Raw genomic sequence first — 22074 nt, 5'->3', positions numbered from 1 at the left:
GAGTTTCCCTGGGGTGACCTTGGGCTCCTGTGCATCCTTGCTGCAGGCTGTGTCCGGGTAGAGGGAGAGAGGTGGTGTTTTGACTCTCCATCCCGGGGCACGACTATTTTTGCCCCGGTCCTCTTTGCAGAAGTGTGTACTTAAAGGAGGAAGCAGGGAAGCCTGGGGTTTCTCCGCCCGGCACTGACAAGCCCCAGGGGGAAATGCGCAGGGACCTGCAGGAGGTCGGGGCACGCCTGGCTGTGAGGATAACGACGCCTGGTCAGGCGGCCGCGCTCACTGGAGCAGCGTGACGTGGAGGTCACGGGTCGGGACGCCAGGGACCAAGACTCTCTGTGCGATCCTCTGCGCCTGGCTGCCCTGGGCGGCCGCCAGCCCGGCTCTCGCGGAGGCGGGGGGGGGGGGGGGGGGGGGGGGGAGAGGCGCGGCGGGGGGGGGGGGAGGTGGCGGAGGCGGGGGCGGAGCACAGCCTTTTCTGGCTCCGGAGGAGTGGCCGCGGCCGAAAAGGCTACTTGGCCACCGGGCTGGCAACAGTCACAGGAGCCCCGCCCGTCCCCACTCTCCGGCGCTCACTCGGACGCACGGGCTCACGCGTTTTGGAGCAGCCACCAGCTATCGAACAAGCCCCTCCATCCCGCATCAGAGAGACCACATGGGCCCCGAGGCTACCTGCTCTTGCTGCGGCTACCTGACCCGCCTCCAGGTGCGGACCTGGATTGAGCCCGTGGTGGCGTCCACTCAGGTGGCCAGCTCCCTCTACGATGCGGGGCTGCTCCTCGTGCTGAAGGAATCCTTTGCAGACAGAGCCTCCACCAACCACAGCGCCAGCCCGACGCCCCGGGATGCTCTGGAGGACCAGCAGCAGAAGGCCATCTCCAATTTCTACATCATCTACAACCTCGTGACAGGCCTGACGCCCTTGCTGCCTGCCTTCGGGCTGGGCTGGCTCAGCGACCGCTACCACCGCAAGATCTCTCTCTGTGTGGCTCTGCTGGGCCTCCTGCTCTGCCGCCTGGGGCTGCTCTTCAAGGTGCTGTGGGACTGGCCCGTGGAGGTGCTGTACTGGGCCGTGGGGCTGAATGGGCTCTGCGGGGGCGTCTCAGCATACTGGTCGGGGGTGGTAGCCCTGGGGTCCCTGGGCTCCTCCGAGGGCCGCCGCTCAGTCCGCCTCATCTTCATCGACCTGATCCTGGGCTTGGCGGGATTCTGCGGCAGCATGGTCTCGGGCCATCTCTTCCAGCAGACGTCTGGGGGACCCTGGAAGGGCCTGGTGCTGACGGCCTGCAGCGTGAGCTGTGCCTCTTTTGCCTTTTTGTATAGCCTCTTGGTGCTGAAAGTCCCCCAGTCAGCGGCCAAGGCCAGAAAGGCACCCCCCGCCGTGGATACGGTGTCTGGCACCGTTGGCACCTACCGCACCTTGGACCCCGACGAGCCGGAGAGGCCGGGTGTAGTGGGGCACCCCCTATCTCCTAGGAAAGCAAAGCCCCAGAAAACCATCATCGCCCTGCTCTTTCTGGGTGCCATCCTCTATGACATGGCTGTGGTGGGCACAGTGGACGTGATGTCTCTTTTTGTGCTAAGGGCGCCGCTCCATTGGAACCAAGTGCAGGTGGGCTATGGCATGGCGGCGGGGTACATGATCTTCATCACCAGCTTCCTGGGCGTCCTGCTCTTCTCCCGCTGCTTCCGGGACACCACCATGATCATGATCGGGATGGTCTCTTTCGGGTCGGGGGCCTTCCTGTTGACCTTTGTGAAATACACGTACATGTTCTACATTGGTGAGTCCGGCATTCCTGGGGAGACAGGAGGGAGACGAGACGCTACAGGCCCCCTGAGTCCGGGGGCTGACACCAGGAGTGCTGTGGTCTGGGCATCCCCGCTCAGCACCAGGGATTAGACCTGCTACCTCGGAGGTGCCAGGGAGACGGGATTATGCACACTCGAGTAGATCTGTGTGGTATTGCACCTCGTGCCAACTGAATTGCCCGTGGAAATGTTCCCAGAGTGGCGTCCACGGCTCTAGGAGGTCACGGGAGGGGCGCAGCCTGAGGTCGGAAGAAGAGGCTTTGGGATGGCCTTGGATGAAGGAGATGGGGTTGGGTTTCTGCTTCCCAAGTTAAAGGGATAAAACATTAAATAATGCAACTGAAGAGAGCCTTTAATTAAAATCATTTCAGGTCAAGCAAGGGCTTTCTGAAAATGGGTTTAAAAATTCTCCATAAATGCTTTCTACAACCAGTGCAGTGAATTCCCTCAGGGAAGCGGAATGGGGTTTCCACGTGAGGACTCAGTTCAGACGGCCGCGAGCAGAGGGCACCAGACCAGGGCGCCAGGGGAACTCTGTACAATGACAAAAAATGACCTATGTCTGTTCTGCCCAGTAGAGACGCCACAAGCCACATGTGGCTATTGAGCAATTGAAATGTGGCTAGTGCAAATAAAGAACAGAATTTAAAATTTTATGTCATTTTCATTAAATAGCCGCCCATGGCTAGTGGCTAGCACATTAGAAAGAGACGCCTGGTGGATTATGTGTATCCATGTCGACGAGAATTTGTTTCACTCTCTGTGCTTTGCACGACCAATAAGCGTCCGTGCTTCAGCTGACGCAACTGAAGACGGTTACCCGGGAGGGATGAGTTTTGCAGAGCAAGCCACAGAGCAGTGATGGGGGGAGGGAATTCTGAGTGAGGCTTTTGCTTCATGCTGATTCACTTCTTGGCCAAGGCTGGGCTACAGTGAGGAGTGCTCCTGTGTGATTTCTTTCCAGCTCGAGCCGTCATGCTCTTCGCTCTCATCCCCATCACGACCATCCGATCAGTAATGTCCAAGCTCATCAAGGACTCCTCATATGGTGAGTAAAATGCATCCCTCTGAGGTTCCCTGCCCGGGCTGTTACAGAGCCGCGTGGCTTTAGGCACAGGGTTCAGACGTGTAGAAGGCACACAAAGACAGTTTCAGAAGCAATCTCAAATACTCTAGGGACACACACGTGTCCATCCAGGGCAGAGGAAGTGAAAATGGGAGGGTGGGGCAGACTCGGAGACTCAGTCGCTGAAAAGCCACAGTCAAGGGAAGACACTTCCACCTGCAGGCCCCAAGTGGATCCACCACACGGAGGCAGGAGCCCTGGTGAAATGAGGCCTGGAGGCCGAGAGGGAGTCCTGGGAAGGGGGAGGGGTCTCCTGAGAGCTCCCCGGAGGCTCAGCTAGCTGGGAACAGGCAGGGAGAGCCGCATATCTTCCAGGTTAACCTCTGTTCCTTCCACAGGAAAGGTGTTTGTCATCCTGCAGCTGTCCCTGACTGTCACCTGGGTGGTGACATCCACGATGTATAATGAGCTCTATCAGCTCACCTTGGATAAGTTTGTCGGCACCTGCTTCGCTCTCTCCTCCTTTCTCTCCTTCCTGGCCATCGTCCCGATTGGGTAAGACAAGAACAGCATCTGCTGTCTGGGCTAGGCCTGGGGCTGAGGTCAAGGACAGGCAGGCCACATCCAGCCCATTGTCATAAAGCATTATTTATTTTCAGTGGGTTCCCTCACAAAGAAGAATTCCTGCTGTTCCCAATTCATTATTTGAGAATTCCCCACAGTCATAAGTAATGAACAGAAGGCCCCAACCCACTGTCTCATTTCCTGGCGGTTTGGTAATACAATTTATTTTTAGGAGCCTCATACACTTCCTTATATTCAGAGGCCGGGAGTAGAAACCTCTGGGACCTCTCGGACCTCTTTGGTTTAGCTCCTTTAGGAAGCAAGGAGTCATCCCTCCTCACTCCCGACCACTCCTTCTTCCCAGTGCCCTCTGAGGGCTTGGCACCTGGGTGCTCTGTACCCCTGGCCTCTCATGGCCAGGGGGGCTGTGTGAGGTCCCCGAAAGACTTGGGCGGTTCCCTTGAACATCTTTTGGGGACATGGCCTCATTTGTAAAACAAGAGCACTCACGCCTGGGAGATAACAGGCGGGAGGAAAGCTGCAAAGCAAAAGGGCGGCCCTCCAGTAGCTCCACCAGAGTGCCAGAGTGTCAGCCCTGTGGCCGGTGGGCCACAGGGCAAAGGCCGGTTCTCCAGCAGCTCCATCCAACGAGGGCATGGCCTGAACCACCAGGGCAGGCTGTGTCTGTGATTTTAAACTTTCTAGTAGCCACATTTTAAAATGACGACAGCAACAGGTGAAATTAACTTTAATAACATATTTGATTTAACCCACTATAGCCAAACTATCATCTTCACATGTAATCAATTTACAAAATTAATCAATGAGGTTTTCCTTTCCTTTTTTTTTTTTTCTGAGTCTTTGAAATCTAGTCTGGACTTTATGCTGATAACACATCTCAATGTGGACTAGAACCGATTTCACACTGTTCAGTAACCATTGTGGCGAGTGGCTACATATCAGCCAGCACAGCCCGGATGGTTTAGGACCTTCCCGCCTCCTCCTAAAGTAAAGTTCTCTCAGGCTTGCATCAATCCCACCAGAAGGGAAAGAATGCAGTAAATGCACCCACGCTCAGGTGCAGGGGATTGGATGCAGAATTGCATTTTAAAGGGAACTGCCTACGAGCGCACAAGAACTGCACCAGCATCAATAGTCAGTAGTCAGCAGTGGTGGTGCCGTTGGCTGTGGGGGGGACAAGGAGGGAAGGCAGGCGGGAGACGTAGGAAGTGGCTGGTGGTGAAGCCCCCTTTGAATCCTCACATCATAGCACATGTATGTCCCTGCCTGCACAGAATCAGGCCTTTGGGACAGGGGCCATCAATCCTTAAGGCTCTTTTAAACTTCTGGGTTTTTAGTGAATTTTTTTCTTTTTAAATCCTCACCCAAGGGCATGCTCATTGATTTCAGAGAGGGGAGGAGAGGGAGAAGAGTGAAGGAGAAACATTGATGTGAGAGAGAAATACCACTTGGTAGCCTCCTGTATACATCCCAGCTGGGGACCAAACCCATAGCCTAGGTATGCGCCCTGGCTGGGAATCAAACCCACAACTTTTCGGTTTCGGGGATGAAGCTTTAACCAACAGAGCCACACCAGCCAGGGCAAGGCTTTTTACTTTATTTCATAGCTAAGAATAATAAAGTACGAAGCTGAAACAGCTGAGGAACTTGGCGCCAACGGCAGGCACCAGTGCCCTCCTGGCCCAGCTCTCACTTTCCCGAGATGCAGAGCGGGGCCAGACCTGTCCTCAAGCTGCCTGGCCCCTTAGCTCCTTTCCTGTGCGCCTGCTGCCTGGGAGCCTTGGCAGCTATCCAGTCCCATCCGATCAGCAGATAGGTTGAAATAGTTCCTTTAACCTAAATAAACACATACCGTGAAACAACAAAAGAAAACAAGTCCGACTAGATAATGGGTGTCACGGTTAAAGACAGGAATAGTTCAACGAGAGCAATAAGGAGATGCAGTAACCGGTTCCCTTCTGGTTTCGCTGCTTCGTGTGTGTGCTAAGTCGGATGCTTCGCCTTCCCTAAGAGACTTTTAGGGCACGTGAAGCAGGTGCGCTGCCCTTGACAGCTCCCCCCAGTGCACTCGTAACATGCACCTATACGACACAGTCATACGTTCTCTGCCTGGAAACGGTGATGCCATGCATGGTCTTTGCAACCTTCCATCACAGGAGCAGGGACAGAGTCTTGAATCAGTCAAGTAGGTGATTGAGTGCCTCTGTGAAGGAGGTGCTTCGGCCATTGCTAATTTCCCCCTTTTGTAGACATTTAGCAATGGAGGGAGCCCTGTGCGAACAAGGCCTCCTTGGCTCGCTGCACAGTGGAATCACTGTATGGAGAAATGTGAAATTTACCCATGTCCGGACCCCACCCCCAGAGGTTCTGACTCAGCTGATGTGGGGTGCAGCCTGGGCACAGGAACTTTGAAAAGCTCTCTGGGTTATCCAAATGTACAACCAAGATTGAGAACCTCTAGTATATGGGGAGTGTTTTCATCACCTTTCCCTTCCACAAAGGGGAAAGTTCTTACAGCCAGAAGAGGCCAAGGCTGTACCATTAATTATTAAGTGAGACCCACAGGTAAGTCCAGCAGAACTCTCTAACAGCAGAAAGAGGGGCTGCATCCCAAGGACATAGAACATCAGAGCAGGGAGCAGGGAGCAGAGGAGCCCGTGGAGGGCAGAGGCTGGGAAGAAAGGTCCCTGGGCTGCAGCTGCCAACAGCCTGTTTGTGAAAAGGGACTTTGGCTCCGGCCATTCCTGGTATCAAAGTGAGCCGATTTTACATTACCTGCCCTCTCCTGCCTGCTCTTCTTTATACGCAATAGGGAGATGCTGAAGAAATTAGTGTCTGACTCTGCCCATCTGCAGCCCATGTCCCACCCAGCACACACATGCTCAGCTACTGCCTCATGCTTCATAGAGAGAATAGAAGCCACCAGAGAATGGTCCCATCTTCCCCAAAGTAAATCTACAGACCTATGTTCATTTGTACCCATTCTATTCTTTTCCTCCCCCACCTTTTTTTTAAAGGTTCAGAACAATTTTTTAAGATTTTTATTTACTTATTTTTAGAGAGAGGGAAAGAGAGAGAGAAACAGAGGGAGAGAAACATCAGTGTGTGGTTACCTCTCAAGTGCTCCCCACTGGGGACCTGGCCTGCAACTAAGGCATGTGCCCTGACCAGGAATTAAACCGACGACCCTTCGGTTTGCAGGCTGACAGTCAATCCACTGAGCTATACCAGCCAGGGCCCCCTACCCTTTTTTATGATAATAATTACACATACTTAAGTGCCCTTAATATCTGACAGGCACAGCTTTAAATATTTGATATATTTTAATTAATTTAGTCTTCTCAAATAGTCCTCTTATGTAATTACTATTATCCCCATTTTGAGATGAAGAAACAAAATCTAGCAGGGGTGTCCAACCCTTTGGCATCTCTGGGCCACCCTGGAAGAAGAAGGGTTGTCTTGGGCCATATATTACATACATTGCAACATGTAGCCACAAAAAAAATCTCATAATGTTTTAAGTAAATTGACGTTTTGTGTTGGGCCCCTCTCTCAGCCATCCTGAGCCGCCTGTGGCCCATGAGCCGCAGGATGGATGCCCCTGAGTCTAAAGCATTCTGCGACTTGCCAAAGGGTACATAGCTGTAAGTGGCAGAGACTGGATTTGAACCCAGGCAGTCTCCCTTATCTACTAAGTGACATCACTTCTTAGAAAACTCACCAGGTGTCTGGTTGGTGTAGCTCAGTGGACTGAGCACCGGCCTGCAGACGGAAAGGTCACCGGTTCAATTCCCAGTCCGGGCATATGCCTGGGTTGCAGGGCAGGTCCCCAGTGGGGGTGAGTCTCTTCCACATCGATGTTTCCCTCCCTCTCTCTTTCCCTTCCCCTCTCTCTAAAAACAAATACATTTTTAAAAAGAAAAAGAAAAGTCACCAGGTATCTGGGAGCCACCCTCCCATCTCCTCTGAGAGCTCACCGCAGTGGTTAGATGCTCTCTGTCCTGAATTCTTCCTGCCGGGACTGATGCACAATCCACCAGTCTTTCTCCTGCCTCCTCCTCTTCCTCTTCCTCCTCCCCCTCCTCTTTAGGTTCCCCAGAGGCTGGTCTGCTCCTGTGGTCTTACATATTCCCCTCATTTCCTTTGCAACCCTCTACAGACTGATGTCCCCAGCTCAGCTCCCCGGAGCTGCTGTCACTAGGACTAAGACAGGACTTCTTCAAAGCGGAATCCAGTGGACTCTGCCCTCCTCACCCACGGTTTCTCGGTGGCCCCCAACACTGTCGATCACTCTTTCCTTGGGTGGTACTTGTCACTGTCACTCATATTTCTCAACACCTCCATCTCCTGGTTGTTCTACTTCTCCGACTGCTTCTCCACAAACCTCCAAATGGAAGAATTCTTTGGGGCTCTGCTCTGGGTTGTCATCTCACTTTATATTCTCTAAGTCAGGGGTCCCCAACCTCCAGGCGGAGGACTGGTACCAGTCATGGCCTGTTAGGAGCCCGGCCACACAGCAGGAGGTGAGCTTGAATACAATGCACTTGAATCATCCTGACACCATCCCCACCCCCTATCTGTGGAAAAATGGTCTTCCTTGAAACCTGGCCAAAAAGGCTGGGAACTGCTGCTCTAAGTCACCTCAGGTACTTTCAAAACTTCACATTATCATTTATATTTCCAAAATTCTGCTTTGACGCTCTCCCGAGTCTGTTCTCTTTCCAGCCTTTCCCGTCTCATTGAATGACACCACCACTCAGAGTCACCAGGTCCTCCCCCTCATCCCCCACCCCCCCGCACAGTCCATCAGGCCCCATTGAGTCTACCTCCAAATGTGCCTCAAATTCATCCTTACCTTTCTATCTTTCGGCTGCCACCCCTAGTCCAAAGCACCTGGGTGACCGAATTAGCCTCTGAGTCACGCTCCCCACACCCCCCCTCGTTCACCTCCCATCTTCTCTCCCCCAGGTGGCCACAGCCATTTCCCAGAAGGGTAGATCAGACCATGTCATCTCTTGCTCAAAACACTGCACTTGGCTTTCAATGCTCTTAGGGTGAAACCCAAACATTGCACCACGGACCACAAGGTCTTGCAACACTTGGCCTCGCCAACTCCCCCTAGGCTCCTATTCCTGCCACTCACCGCCCTCCCAACGCTGTGCTTCGGACCCTGTGGCCTCCCCTCGTGCTGCCCCCACCCCTTTCCCACCCACACCTCTTTCCTAACCCAGCCAGCTGTGGTCTTAACACCAGTTTTCCAAAGAGGATTTCAGAAAATCCACCTCTCGATCTGAACTATGAACTAGATCCTTCTCTTCTTTGTTTCCTAAGCCTCCTATCCTTTTCCTTCAGAGCATGACAGGTGGTGATTATTTAGTGAGTATCTGTTCCGAGTGCTTGCCCACGGGCTGCAGGCTCCCCGTAGGGACTGTGGCGGCTGGCTCACCGTGTGCCCTGTGTCCAGTAGCGAGCTTGGCATCCAAGAAGTACTCAAGTGCATCTGTTTAATGAATGAATGGTCCATCAAAGGGCATGCCACCTACTACCAGCACTGCTGCCCATCACCTGGCGGCTGCACTGTCGTGGCCCACGATCGGGCTCAGCTGCAGAGTCAGGGCTGCACCCCAGTATTCCCATGGTCCCGGGCTGGCTGCCTCAAAGTCTTGGCTCACCTCTTGCCAGTTTTGTAATATGATAAGTGTTAAGTCCAGTAAGGGTCCTTCCCTGTAGAGCCCTAGGGCTCACGGAAAGTGGGGAATCCGAGAGATTGATGTTTCCACAAAGCTTTCCCTTACAGGTTTGGATTTAAGCTCATACCCCACCCAGCAGCTCCAAGGGTTCTGTATCATTCAGGGGGGCTTGGAACCTGAGGTACCTAGAGCTCAAACAGACGGGCAAACCAAGGACCCCCAGGTCACACAGATCCAAGATTTCAACTGAGAGCTACACATTCCTACACATGCGTTTATCTGCAGATATCTTTAATCAATGTAATGATTATGGAAGAGGTAAAGGGGCTGTGAAAACGCAGACAATGAGGCAGCGAATCCCACTTGGGATTAGTGACCCTGGGTGTTGGGATACATGTGGGAGTTCCTCCTCGAGCAAGAGGGAGATGGAAGGATACTCTAGAAAAATGGAGGTGCGAAGGGTGGCAGATGTTACGTGACTGGGGCGAGCCTGGAATGAGAGAGGTTCCCTTGGGCCACCTCTCCCTGCTCGGTCCAGCATCCCGATGCTGTGCTGCATAGGGCCTCATCTATCAGTGACAAAGAGGTGGCTAGAAGCCTCCCCACCATTGGTGCAGAGGACAAAGCACATCTTTGCCCCAGCCCCGCTGTTCTCTTGTAACTCTCTCTTGTCAATTCTTGCAGCATCGTGGCCTACAAACAAGCCTCATGGGCGAAACACGCAGACGACACGGAGAAATGAAGGTGCTGCCTGCAGGAGCCAAAAACACCAGCCGTGGCCAGGCCCCTCTGAAGACAAAGGAAGGGACCAGGGACTGGAGACCAGAGCAACCCACTGCCGAGGAACCCGAGTCCCAGCCAGAGTCAGCCTCTGAGTGGCTTGCTCAGGCTCAGGGGCCCCTGGTGGGTGGGAAGAGCATTTTCCTGGGGACAGAAGAACTTTCTCTGCTTTTGGACACCCCGGGTAGGCTGAGGTTAGGTCCTGCGGCAGCTCGGTGGGAACCTTCAGGGTCCTGTGCGAGTTGCACGCACAGCCATACCAGACGCTGTGAGGAGCTTCAGACAACAGCCTTTATTCCTTCCAGAAATTGCCTCCCGGGCTCCAGGGTATGGCGGACTAGTCACCTGGGCGTGGTGCTGCGAGAACCGTGTGAGAACTCAAATGAAGGCATGCATTTTCAACAGCCTGGGGGAATGTGGAAGGGATCTTTCATACAAACTACCGACGGTGAACATCCGTCAATATTTTCTAAACTAAAATAAAACTTTGCAGAAAAGGTAGCTTTCTTCCTGAGGGTTTGGGAGCCGTGAACGCACAGGAGAGGTTCGGAGCTCAGGCTGTTGGCTTGGGGGTAGTTTTGTTGTCGTTGTCACTGTTGTTTTTTTAAAAAGAAAATATCAAGACTTTTTATTTAATGGAATATGAAATCAAATACTTTCAGTCAACCATATTTTGCCAAATGAGTAGTGTGAAGGGAGAGGAGGAAATACACAAAGAACCATTTTATGTTGAGGTCATTTTATTGCCTAGTTTACTTACATATATACAAGCAGACTCAACTCCTCATAAAGTCAACATTCACAGTGTGGATGTGACTCATTCTTTCCCGATGAGATGTCCTCTGTCACTACAGACACGGCGCTTTCTCTGATCCCTTGCAGGGAAGGAACAGCACTTCGTGGCGCGTCTCCTAAGGTCCCGGCACCGTGCTAGGTGCAGAGACAGAGCGAGCACGTGACCACTGCTGCCTCAGCTGAGTGTGCTGTCCACGGCTGCAAGGGGCTGGAGCAAACAGAAGAGCAGGCAACGATGCGCCCTACAGTCAGCGCCGACACAGGGGAGCACATAGTCCAGAGTAGGGTTCTCAGAAGCAGTGCAGGCTAAGACTGGGAGGATAAGGAATTAGAGAGGTCAGAAGTTGGGAGACATTCCAGGCAGGTGGAACAACTTTCTCCAAGATAAAGAAATACAACTCGAATGCAGCAAAGAGGGAGGGAGGGGAAGGTGACAAAGAAGAGGGCATGGAGAGATGATGATGCTGGGAGGTGAGGAGGAACAACATCAACTCTAGCCTTTAAAAAGTGTTTCTCTCTCTTGAGGAACGGGGCTAGCTGTTGAATGGTTTTAAGCAGGAGCACAGGATGCTTGCTTACCTTTGTATGTTCGAGCAGCCTGGCGGCGCTGAGGGTGGACTGGCGGAGGAAGGAGAGAGCGAGATTTGCAGAAAGGAGAGAAGCAGAGAGACCCTTGCGGTCAGCCAGGGGAAGGATGGCGGCGGACTGACACTGGGCAGGAAGCTCTGAGGACGGAGCACAGTGGTGGGGACTTGGAGAAATATTTGGGAGCTTGAGTTCAACAGGAGGCGGCAGTGAATGGACGGGAGAGGGCGAGGCCCATGGAGATGGGAACGACTCAGACCTGGGTTTCAGGCAACTAGGAGGGAGGCAGAGCCGTCCACGGAGAGAAGCCGCACACACCCAGCAGGTGGGATGGGGAAGGCGAGCCCGCGGCCATGCTCCTGTTTACACTCTCACCAGGGTGCTCAGTCCTGTCCTCCCACCGCAGCCCCTGAAAGTTCCCCCGGCCCGAATGAATCTAATCGCTGGCTTCTTCACTCCTGCTCCTAAAATGCTTGCTCTGAACACCTGAAACGTCTTTCTTATTTGCCCACGTTGACCCTGCCTTTCACTGTGGGTTTAACCTGGTCTCGGCTCCCAAAGCCCCAGCAGTGGCTCCTGTTCACTGAGGTAGCGGGTCCAAACCTCTTCCACGCTCCCCAGGCCGCCATCTCCTCTAACAGATGTTCTAGCAGCATCAGCAGCCCCTGGGAGCCCATCAGATACGCAAACTCTCGGGCCCTCCGGAGCCATACTCGTAGTGGCACCCAACGACTGGGGTTTTCATGAGCTCTCAGGCTTCGGAGCCGCTGTTCTGCTCTGTGGTCCTGATTTTCCTCCCTAAAATCTGTCCCGAGTCCCCTTCCTCCTCCCCCTGCATCCTGAATTCTTGAGGCCCCCAAAGCACGTCCTCGGTTGTTTTCCGAAATGATTGAGTTGACTCCCGCGGCTTCCAGAGCTCTCCTCCCAGCGATCCAGTCAGCACCTCCGGCTCGACTCCCACAGACAGGAGTCCAGTCCACACTGTTCTCCTGCAGCCCATCGTCTACACCCACTCCACCGTTCCTGTTTTCCTCCTGATCGACGGACTTCACAGTTCTCCCAGGCTGGAGGCCTCCAAGTCATCTCCGACTCTTCCCCTTCATCGCTGAAATCTCTTAAACCCAGTTCCCTTTCTACCACTTTGTGCCCCGTTTGCAATCTATTCCCATCGAACCCGCCAGCGTAATACCTCCATCATCCTCCTTAAAAAAAAAAAGGTATATCCCACTTAATTTTCTTTCTTTTGTTTTAAAGATTTTATTTTTATTTATTTTTAGAGAGAAGAGAAGGAAGAGAGAACAAGAGGGAGGGAAACAGTAATATGTAAAACATCAATTGGTTGCTTCTCACAGGTCCCCAGCTGGGGACCTGGCCTGCAACTCAGGCACGTACCCTGACTGGGAATCGAACCAGTGACCTTTAAGTTCTCAGATTGGGACTCAATCCACTGAACCACACCAGCCAGGGCCCACTTTTTAATTTTCAATGACAAAGTGTCCAGGAATGATTGTTATTAGAAGATACTTACTATTGAAGTCAGCCATAAACTACAGGAGGCGTCTTCCCATAAGGGCTGTCATATCATCGGTGCCCAGCAGACACTTAGGGGCTTTGCATACCTCATAGCTGGTCCAATCAGCAACCCTTCAGGGAGGGCAAGTCTCTCCGTTCAAAAGTCACAACACTGAAGTTCAGAGAGGCATGAGTTGCCTAACGCCAGATAGTAAGTGGAAAGGCTGAAATTTGATGCCTCCTTTATCCTACCTTTTGGCCTCACCTCATAGGGCTGCATTGTACCAGTGATGTGTACTATCGGTAAGCCAAGTTTAACATCAGTTTAAGTTCCTTTCCAGTCCATTGTCGTCATTAGGTAAACTTAACCGAGCATTCTGGTCCCTGATTTGCAACACACTGGAACCTCTGAAGAACCACAGACATTTCTTCTTTCCTTACAGATTCCTACATTGCATCTCAGCAGTCAAAACGAAGTCAGGAAATGACTGGCTCTGTCCCAGGGTTTGGAGCTGTGCTTTGCAACGAACGAGATGGAGGAGGAAGAAATCCTTCCTGGAATTTCCTGGGCTGGCTGCCAGCCTCCCTGCCCACTGTGGTGTCAGGTACGATTAAGGACACCTGGAAGTTTCCTCACCTTCCCACACCGGTGCCAACTTGAAGGAGATGGTAGATTGAGGAGAAGTCGACAAAAAGTGAAGAGAAAAAGTTATTCGGTGACATGGTGTTTCTGTGGCCCTGCAGACCCTGACCCTTGCAGGTAAACTTGGGAGAGGGAGAAAGGAAGAGGCGTGTATGTGTTCGCTCGTGCACAGGGGTACGAATGAGAGCCTGACTCGGGGTAAAGAAAGCGTCTTTCATAGGTTTATTGGTCCATTACTTTAAGTTAATTGAGGTAAAGAACCCTTGGAAATTTACACGCTAACAGTTTATCGAGCAATACAAATTCTTTTGTTTACCTCAAAATGTAATACTAATCCCATAGTAAACAACGGACAGAATTTTTTATACACAGATACATGGAAAAAAAAAAAGTGGACAAAAACCTCGTGCCAGCATCCAAAATGCAACAAAAGCTCTTTTTTTTTTTTAATTTTTACAATCTCTGGGTTGCACAACAAGGAAGAAGAGGTGACATTCTTTTTAAAATTTGGTAGCTTTGTGAGACAGAGACTTCGACCTGTAAATAAAAAGGCTTTCTCGCCCGCACGCATTCTTGAACACATTTGTCTTTATTTTCACAGCTTTTGGTTTGGCTTAATGGCAGCGTGGAGAGGAGAGAACACATTTATGCAAAGGACTTTATCAGTACCTCGGAAGGGTTTTTTCCCTCTTAAAACTTTAAGTGTAAAGAATGATTTCTAAACATAGGAAATACAGTCCATAATTTGGACATGACCTAAGCAAAAGATTTTTAAAAAATCTTTTTCAACAGTTAAAATACGAGTTAGAAAGTCTGCTGGCAGTTTATTTCATGGGAACACCACGGGTGCCCACCGGTTCTCAGTGCACCCCCATCTCACAGACACCGGGAAGCAGGCGCTCGGAAGCACAGCGGACAGGGTGTCTGCTGGGCGGGCCCCAGCCTCAGAGGTGTCCCCGTGGCTGGTGCTGGCTGCCGTTCCATGAAGGCCCCGCTGACACAGGCATCGTGTCAACACCCCGATTCTCATGTTTGTCTGCAACCTATTTTCACCGCTCCATTTCCACGCCGAGGTGAAAGCAACCCCCTTTTCTTTCCAGTAGGGGACCGGAGGGTTGGTCTGCAAACCAGCCTGTCAAACGGGGGTGGGTGCCCACAGGTGCTGCCTGCCCTCACCTGGCCCACGTGGGGAGCCGGGGTCACACGGGGAAAGGGGCGAGCGTGCAGTGCTCCATCACTGGTTTTCACAGAACAGCTCTGTTACAACGGACTGAATTAGGTGAGTCGACACAATACATTCTATGTTTTTGGCATTTCAACCTGTGGAGAGTGTCTTTCTGAAACACGCTGCTCTGAGCAGCATCTCTGAAGATGCTGCTCTGCAGAGCCCGGGCAAACCTTTAACGGTGTCCGAGTCTGCAGCGTTCTCTGCACCTGTGTGATTTGTCGGCGCTGATACTAGGTACTCTCCACAATCAAACGTGTGACGAAAGGCGCTAAATTAACCTTTTACACGTTCAAACAAAAAAGGGGTTTGTGGTCCCTGTGTTTCCTTACATCATCGAAAGCATCATTTGGCAATAGCACTGCTCAGCTTCCCCCCCCCCCCACAGGGCAGCCTAGTGGTGAACCTCACTTTCTCGCTTGTGTCTTTAAGAGGGCCGCGGACCGGCCACGTCAGACCTTCGGTGCGGAAGCAGAACAACTGATTACAGTTTCTAAAACTCTTTCTATCCGGAATCTAAAACACACTAGTTGAAGAATAAGGCATTTGAATAGGTGCTGACAAATTCTCAAAAAGCAGAGTTAAGCTCTTAACAGTTTGGGGCCTTTTTAAAAAGTCTGGATCTGTTGATTTTCTAGTGCTAAGTATCCAGAATATTTATGTATGGGACAAATAATCGTACTGGTTTAAGTTATTTTTTTCTCCCAAAGTACTTATTTACAGGCTGTCTACAGTGGTAAAAACTACCTGGATAATATCTATTTTTTCCTGGCCCACCGAAAGGAGTAGACAGCCACACCCAGGAAGCGTTTCAAACACACGAGACTGAGAAAGGACAGTCGAGCCCCGTAGCAAGGTCTCCGCTCACCTTTTCTGAGGCATCAGCCCTGCGGGGCTCCAGTCTGCGCAGCTGTGGGGAGCCCTGGCACCCTTCAAACGCAAAGCTCACCCCTGTGGGGTGGGCTGATCCAAAATGGGGTTTCTGGATCATTCGCTGAACTTTAAAAATCACAGGGGAGAGAACAGCTCCAACATGCCCAGCTCCATTTGGCTGACCCAGGGGATGACATTTTCCTGAACTTTACGGATAAATGCCACCTGCCATCTGCACAGAGAACACATGAGGAGTGGGAGGGCGAGTCCAATCTGTTGCCATCTCGAGGACTTTTGAAAGTGAGAGGCAAACCCCCATTCCCAACGTAATTTTGTAAGTGGGGATGACCAAAGCAGTGTTCCCCCAGCCTTAGAATTATACCACCCAGTTCCTGTGGGCCTTTAAAGGAGGTGGCTAGGAAGGCGGGGTCCCGGGTGGTGAGCCCACGCCCTGGCCACGGGCAGCCCATTTTCTGAGTGGAAGCACCTCTGGGGGCAGCCAGAGCAGAGCCTGGCTCTAACCCATCCCAAGGCCCGAACAGAGGAGGCCAACACACATCTAGAGGTCGCTCTGCGCCTCCTGTCCCTCCTCTCGCACCAGCCAGGACAGGGTGCAGACAATGGCTCTCCTGCAGTCCCATGGACGGCCTCAAAACAGAGCCGGTGCCTGTGATTTCAGTGCTGTCAACCGCAGGCCCAAGGCACGCAAACTCTGGGTGTTGCTTGGACTGATCCCGTCCCGAGAGAAACTCCACCTGCAGGCTGCCACGGGGCCATCACGCACCCCCCACCCCAAAAGGCAGAACTTCCCATCGTTCTGTCCCAAACAGAAGGCAGCCTCTCGAGGAATGAGCAGCAAGCGCGCCCTTCGTTTCCTCACACAGACGGGCGACTGAGGAGACACATCCAGCTCAACAGCACGGAGGACACAGTCCGGCTGTGGCTGAAGTTTGGCACGAAGACAAACTTCCGCCCCATTCACCGCGACCCCCAGTGCGGTGCTGGGCTTCCTTATGTCAGCTGCAGAAGGGCATCTGGTTGAGTTCGAGGAGCAGCTCGGTGAAATACAAGCCAGTCACCTCCAGGACCGGACTTCTCCGAGCTCGCCAGGAACCAGTGTTGTCTTATTCAAGGGGACATCCTGACCTCTGACCTGGCTGAGCAGGACGCTCCTCCTCCACGAGGGGGGGGCGGTGGTTCCCTGCAGAATAGCCTAGAATCTTTCCTCTGACCTCACCGCATGAAAAAAAAAAAAAAAAAAAGAGCAGGGTCCGTATCTGGACCAGTTACAACCGCCCTCTTCAACATCCTTCTAAAATCTGCTCGGTTTCTAGGACTTCCCTCTTCTGCCTTAGCCTGGGTTTGAACCTGGGTAATGCAACCTTTCACGGCCCAGGCCCGGGGGCAGTGCACAGGGAGGCCTTCCCGCTGCACTGCCGGGTGCCAGAGCCTTCACACCTGCCTGAGTCTGTCTGCCTGAGGCCAGGCGTATCTGCAACCGAAGGTCTCCCAGAAAGGAAGTACAAGACAGGAGTCGGGGATCCCAGCACCCCGGCTTCGTGGGGCCAAGAAGGATGGGGTGACGGAACCTCTGCGAGGCGGTCTTTGGCACAGATGTCCCCGGGTTCTGCATCTCACGGGGGAACAATCCCTTTTGTGCTGAGCGAAATGGAGAGGCGAACGCTTGGGGCTGCCGACCCTCAGGGGCCCGAGGGAGCCGCGGGAAGGAGCGGAGGGCCTCCCTCGTTCACTGCCTGCTGCCCCTGCCCTTCTGGTCCAGCACCCCCCCCCCCCCCCCCCCCCCCCCGCGTCAGATGCCGCAGTCCAGGCTCCCCCTCCGAGGAAGTCCACCACAGGGACTGGTTTTCCGGGCTCTGTGCTCCGTGGCAGCAGGAGGGCCACTCGCCCTGTTCCACCTCTCTCTGCTGTCTTAACCCAACCTGGGGACCAAAGGGAGAAGGACAATCTCGAGATGCCCAAGCCCTTTCAGAGCTAGTCTTCTGCCTCCGGCAGTGTGGGGGCGGGGGACTGCGGACCCCGCTCCCTTCCCCAAGTTCCCCAGCGACGAACCTGGTGTGTTTCTGAAGGGCCGCCTTCTTTCCCCACTAACCCTTATGCAGGACTGTCCCCGGGCTTTGGCAACGAGCAGCAGACTACGGTCTAGTCTCCTTGTAGCCCCGCCATGGTTCTAAGTATTCATCACACCGGGCGACCGTTTTAAAGCTTGTATTCCATAAGGCTAGTCCTCACACATTCCTGAAGATGAGCATTTGTTATTGGGTCTAGTGTTTTCTACCAAATATCCACAGAGGGCTGTCAACCCGGCCCAACTCCACCAGCAAGTGGTCAGGCTGGGCCCGGCCACACCCACGGCCACACCCACGTGCCGGCTCAGAGGTAGAGAGACACACTGAATCGCCCCTCGGGGTGCGCGGGCTGTTCGTATGTGTCTGCTTCAGGGAACCGTTGCTAATCGTACCAGACCGAGAATTCACATCAAAGGGCTAAGGATGGCACAGGAGGGCGCTAACGGTGCTGTCAAGCACCCGCCGACATAAAAATCACGACTCAAACTGCGACTTTTTCAGACACAAGGAGACAGAACCAAGCTGGTCTGTGCCGGCCGACTGCTGCCCCAGCGGCAGCCTGGCCATGGGCGTCACGGCTGCCACGGCTGCCACGGCTGCCGTCGGGAGCGGAATGAAGTGACTCCAACCCACCGCACGCTGGCCGCTGTTCACCGATTGACTTCCACGGGCAGCAGGGTCTCAGCACAGCTGTTCCGTTAAAAAAAAAATACTATCACTTATTTGAGATCTGTAATTTTATAGGGATGAGCCACAGATGAAAGAACACACAAGTGACATACGGAGCTTCTTTTCAGGAGAAGGAAAAAAAAAAAACCAGAGTTCCTTTTCGGTCTGCTTGTGTTTCTGTCGATCTGCAAAGCAAACCTGGTAACAGCTGGAAACCAGGACTTGAGAGGCAGCTGGCAGCCCCCGGGAACCCGGCTGCACGTGGACTCCGGCTTCACCGGGAGGGGGGGTCTGCTGCTGCTGGAGTCCCCTTGGAGGCCCTCCAGACACCGACTCTTCTCCCTGATCAGACACCAGTGCGGGTTAAAGCGCCTCACACAGGCCACTCGCACGGAGCTCACAAAATCTCGCCTGTGTCGCAACAACGTGCCAGCTTCTCCCCACAAGGCTGCCCACACACCCCAGGGGGGCACAAGAGCAAACATTAAACTAGGAATTTTTGGTGTGGTAACAGCCATTGTGCAAAGCAGCCGTGGGCGGCGCGGCCTGGCACGTGCCCGGGGATCGCAGCCGCCGGGAGCGACCCGCCTTCAGGACCGCAGCTACTCCCTGACGGGCCTGCTCTCCAGGCCGCTGACATCTAACAAGCGAAAGGAACACATGGAAGAATGTCACAGAGAAAAAAAAAACGCACCTTTTTTTTCATTTTACACAAAAAGAGTTCCCAATCTACCGCATTCTAGTGTCAGAACCGCGTTGGGGGAGCGTGGTCCCTGTGGCGTCCCTGGGCTCCGCGTGAGGACCAGGACGCTGGCCCGCTCGCCCTGGCGCGGATGCACGCGGACACTGAGTTCGACGGTCCTGTCCGAGCCAGGAACCGTAACGGAGGTGTAGCCGCCCATCGCATGCAGGCAGCAGGCCGCACTCGCGGCTCCAGGCCGCTGCCCACGAAGGACCTGCCACCTCCTGCTGGGCTGAGACGTGTGGATGCCCAGAGAGGTTGGGCCTAGAGCTGCCGTGCGTGTGCCCTTGCAGCGCAAGAGTGGCCTTCTGTCCGTGCCGTTCTCCTGTCCCTGGAAAGCAGGACCCCGGTTCTCTTCCACCACAGGCAACCAACTCCAACGGCCCTGGACAGGAAACCGTAAGGAGGTACTGGAACGTCAGCTGCCGACTGTCAAATCTTCGCGGTGTTCTGTGTCACGGGTCCCTTCACAGCACGGAGGCGCGCGGCTTCGGCTGAGACGACCACAGCCCTCCGGGCTCCGCCGGGGAAGAGATACTAGTTAAAAATGACTGTCGGACAAAGGCAGGTGGGGATGGGAAAGAAATCCACGAGGACAGATGTCCCTGCGGTCGTTGTCTCAGCGCCGCCATGCCGGCACGGCCGGGGCACGCCGGGATGGGGCGCCGCGCCCCGGGCGGGTGGAGGAGCCTCCGTGGGAGCAGGAACTCACTTGGCCTCCTGTCTCTCCTGCAGCAGTGGGATGATCGACTCCCACGCCGTGAGGCACTGCAACAACAACAACACGCGTGCCCAGTATCAGCCGTGAGTTTCAGATTTCGGGGTCAGCGTCCTAACTCTGCCCTAGTCCTGCCGCTCCTGCTGGGTCACCTTTGTCTGAGGACACCCACACGCCTGATGCACAGCCACAGGGAGACAGGGGAGGCAACAGGTGCTGGTTGTGAGCATATCACCCTACGTGCGTGCAAGGTCACGGCGTCTGCACAGGGCCCAAGTGCACTGTCTGTACTGCGTGCTCGTGTCCGGTGAGTGGAGATGGGGTTACCGAGAGAAATCCTTTCCCTTCAAAGAGCCCGGAGGAGACCAGGCTGCAAACCCCTGACGAGGCCCCAGGTTCTCAGCCAGGACGGAGACACAGCTCCAGGCATGGGTGGTGCTCGCATAAGGCTGTAAGTCGTATTAGAATGAGTTGGCTGCCTGGCTCTGAGGGGGTGGGAACCTGCTCTTCCTCACCAGCCTCACCTTTGCTCGTGTGGGCTCCTCCCGGGTCTCCCCAGAGGGAAGGTGGCGGGAGGGAACTCTGTGTTGACTGTTTCATTGTGTCCAGGCGCTGTTATGTGCAGGGTCCAGCAGAAGTGAGGCCTGCCTGAGTGTGTCTGGTAGGGGAATGATATGGGTGTAATCTTCAGAGTTTTAATGTGAACACTGCACCGAAAATGCCACATGGTGTGCCTGTGTGTGATATTGTTATGCTACAGAACTGCATGCTTATGATTCTGTAATAAAAGATGTTGTAATAAAAAGGGCTCATGATTCCCAAACAAGTGTTCTCTCGGCTCATTCTGCCATCCTGGGTCGCCTGTCATCCCGGACCCCTGTGAAGGGCCAAGACCGCAGAGGATGCTGGTACTCTCCTCTTGGAGCAGCACCCTGCAGAGCAAGAAACGAGTCTCCCTTCGAGGAGTCGTGTTGCAAAGAGGCAAGGACAGAGGAACCACGCAGGCCCTTCCGAGGAGCCGCCCCGGCGGGAAGCAGGCCTCTGCACTGAGTCACGGGGAAGGAGGAGGTGGGCGGAGAGAGGCATCCACGGGTCAGGCGGGAGAGGAGTGGTGAAATTGCTCCCTGCTTCTCCTTCCTGGTGACTCTGAGGTTGCAGAAGCTGGACTGAGACCCTGCCCTGCACGCAGGAGCCTGGGGGGGATTCAAGGGGCTGGCTTTTGGCCGGAGACCCAGGGCGGGTCCCCGAGGCATTCTGGGTCCTGCTCTTTCCCTCATCTCAGACCTGGAGGTGTCCTTCTGTGCCAGCGGTGGGGAACCACGGGCCACACCAGCTTTCCTTTGGACCCTCGAATGCCCAAGCTTTTTCCTACCTTGGGACCCTGGCATAGGGTTGCTCCCTCTGCCTGGAATGCTGAGTCCCCGAGTCTTTGTGTCTGGGAGTCGGGTTAAATGTAGTTTCCTCAGTTTGGCCTTTCCCGCCCACTCCACTTGCCCCTCCCACCCACCCCTAATCTGAATGATAGCCCCTAGTGCCCTCTCCCACAGCTTCCTGTTCCTCCCCTCACTCTGCGGAGGTGGGATCCTTGCATCAGTGAGTATCCTCCACTGGACCGCAGGCTCCTCCCTGGCGGGGGCCCTGCTGTCTCGTTTGCTCGTGTGTGCCGTCCCTGGCACACGGCACGGGCGCAGAAAGCTTTGTGAAATGTATGAAGGGGCCAAACGAGGTTCTGAGACAGGGATCCTATTTGTGGCATTTGGGAATTCAAGGGGGAAAAAAGCTGTTTTAATAGTTTTCCTTTATAATCCGACTTGCCTGTATCTTAGGCATTTAAAAGCAGCATTTTAAAGTCTATTTTTTAAAAAAACAAACAGTGTTCTAATGGTGGGTCTACAGTCTCTACCGGATCGCCAGAGAGATCCATGGCACAGTGACAGTGGACAGCCCCGGAATGCAGGGCCACAACACGGGGTTGCTTTAAGCTGTAGGCCCAAAGTCTCCGCTACAGTAACCCCCGATGGCATTAATGTAGCGCCAAAACCTCCATCAACTGGGGGCACCCCTGCGCGGAAGGCCAGGTGGACTCTGGGGAGCAGCTGGCGGCCAGGACCGAAGGGAAGGGCAGATGCAGCGTCTGCTTCCATCACACTGACCGAACCCAGCGGGCGCCCGGGGCGGGAGTGCCGCTCCCCAAACCAGCGCCGCATCTAGCGCAGCAGCAGCAGCAGCAGCAGCAGCGGCGGGGCAGAGACGGGCAGGGGCTGCTAGACACGCAACAAGGGAGGGGGCTGGGAC

At 54.0% G+C, this 22074-nt stretch overlaps 2 protein-coding genes across 2 annotated transcripts in view; one reads left to right on the top strand and one right to left on the bottom strand.

Moving 5' to 3' along the window:
* Window positions 1-444: 444 nt before the first annotated feature.
* Window positions 445-10536, top strand: SLC46A2 (solute carrier family 46 member 2). Its single transcript, XM_028520055.2, has 4 exons — window positions 445-1781; window positions 2774-2857; window positions 3274-3430; window positions 9835-10536. The coding sequence occupies exons 1-4, from the start codon at window positions 653-655 to the stop codon at window positions 9890-9892; spliced, it is 1428 nt and encodes a 475-aa protein (XP_028375856.1). The 5' UTR covers window positions 445-652; the 3' UTR covers window positions 9893-10536.
* A 7816-nt stretch (window positions 10537-18352) lies between these two features.
* SNX30 (sorting nexin family member 30) overlaps window positions 18353-22074 on the bottom strand; it is an 86863-nt gene continuing 83141 nt past the window's right edge. The window contains exon 9 of the mRNA XM_028515500.2: window positions 18353-19829. Within this exon, the coding sequence (XP_028371301.1) occupies window positions 19770-19829 (60 nt within the window). The 3' untranslated portion in view covers window positions 18353-19769. The remainder of the gene's footprint in view (window positions 19830-22074) is intronic.

Source organism: Phyllostomus discolor, chromosome 3 (genome assembly GCF_004126475.2).
Source record: "Phyllostomus discolor isolate MPI-MPIP mPhyDis1 chromosome 3, mPhyDis1.pri.v3, whole genome shotgun sequence".
Lineage (NCBI taxonomy): Eukaryota > Metazoa > Chordata > Mammalia > Chiroptera > Phyllostomidae > Phyllostomus > Phyllostomus discolor.
Note: the sequence above shows the minus strand (reverse complement) of the source record. Positions and strands in the feature narration are given on the sequence as shown.

Bases quoted from the DNA above. Each gene is read 5' to 3' on its own strand.
- SLC46A2 (XM_028520055.2), top strand. From the start codon at position 653: ATGGGCCCCGAGGCTACCTGCTCTTGCTGCGGCTACCTGACCCGCCTC. The intron at 1,782-2,773 runs GTGAGTCCGGCA...ATTTCTTTCCAG, and splicing joins CACGTACATGTTCTACATTG to CTCGAGCCGTCATGCTCTTC. The intron at 2,858-3,273 runs GTGAGTAAAATG...TTCCTTCCACAG, and splicing joins CATCAAGGACTCCTCATATG to GAAAGGTGTTTGTCATCCTG.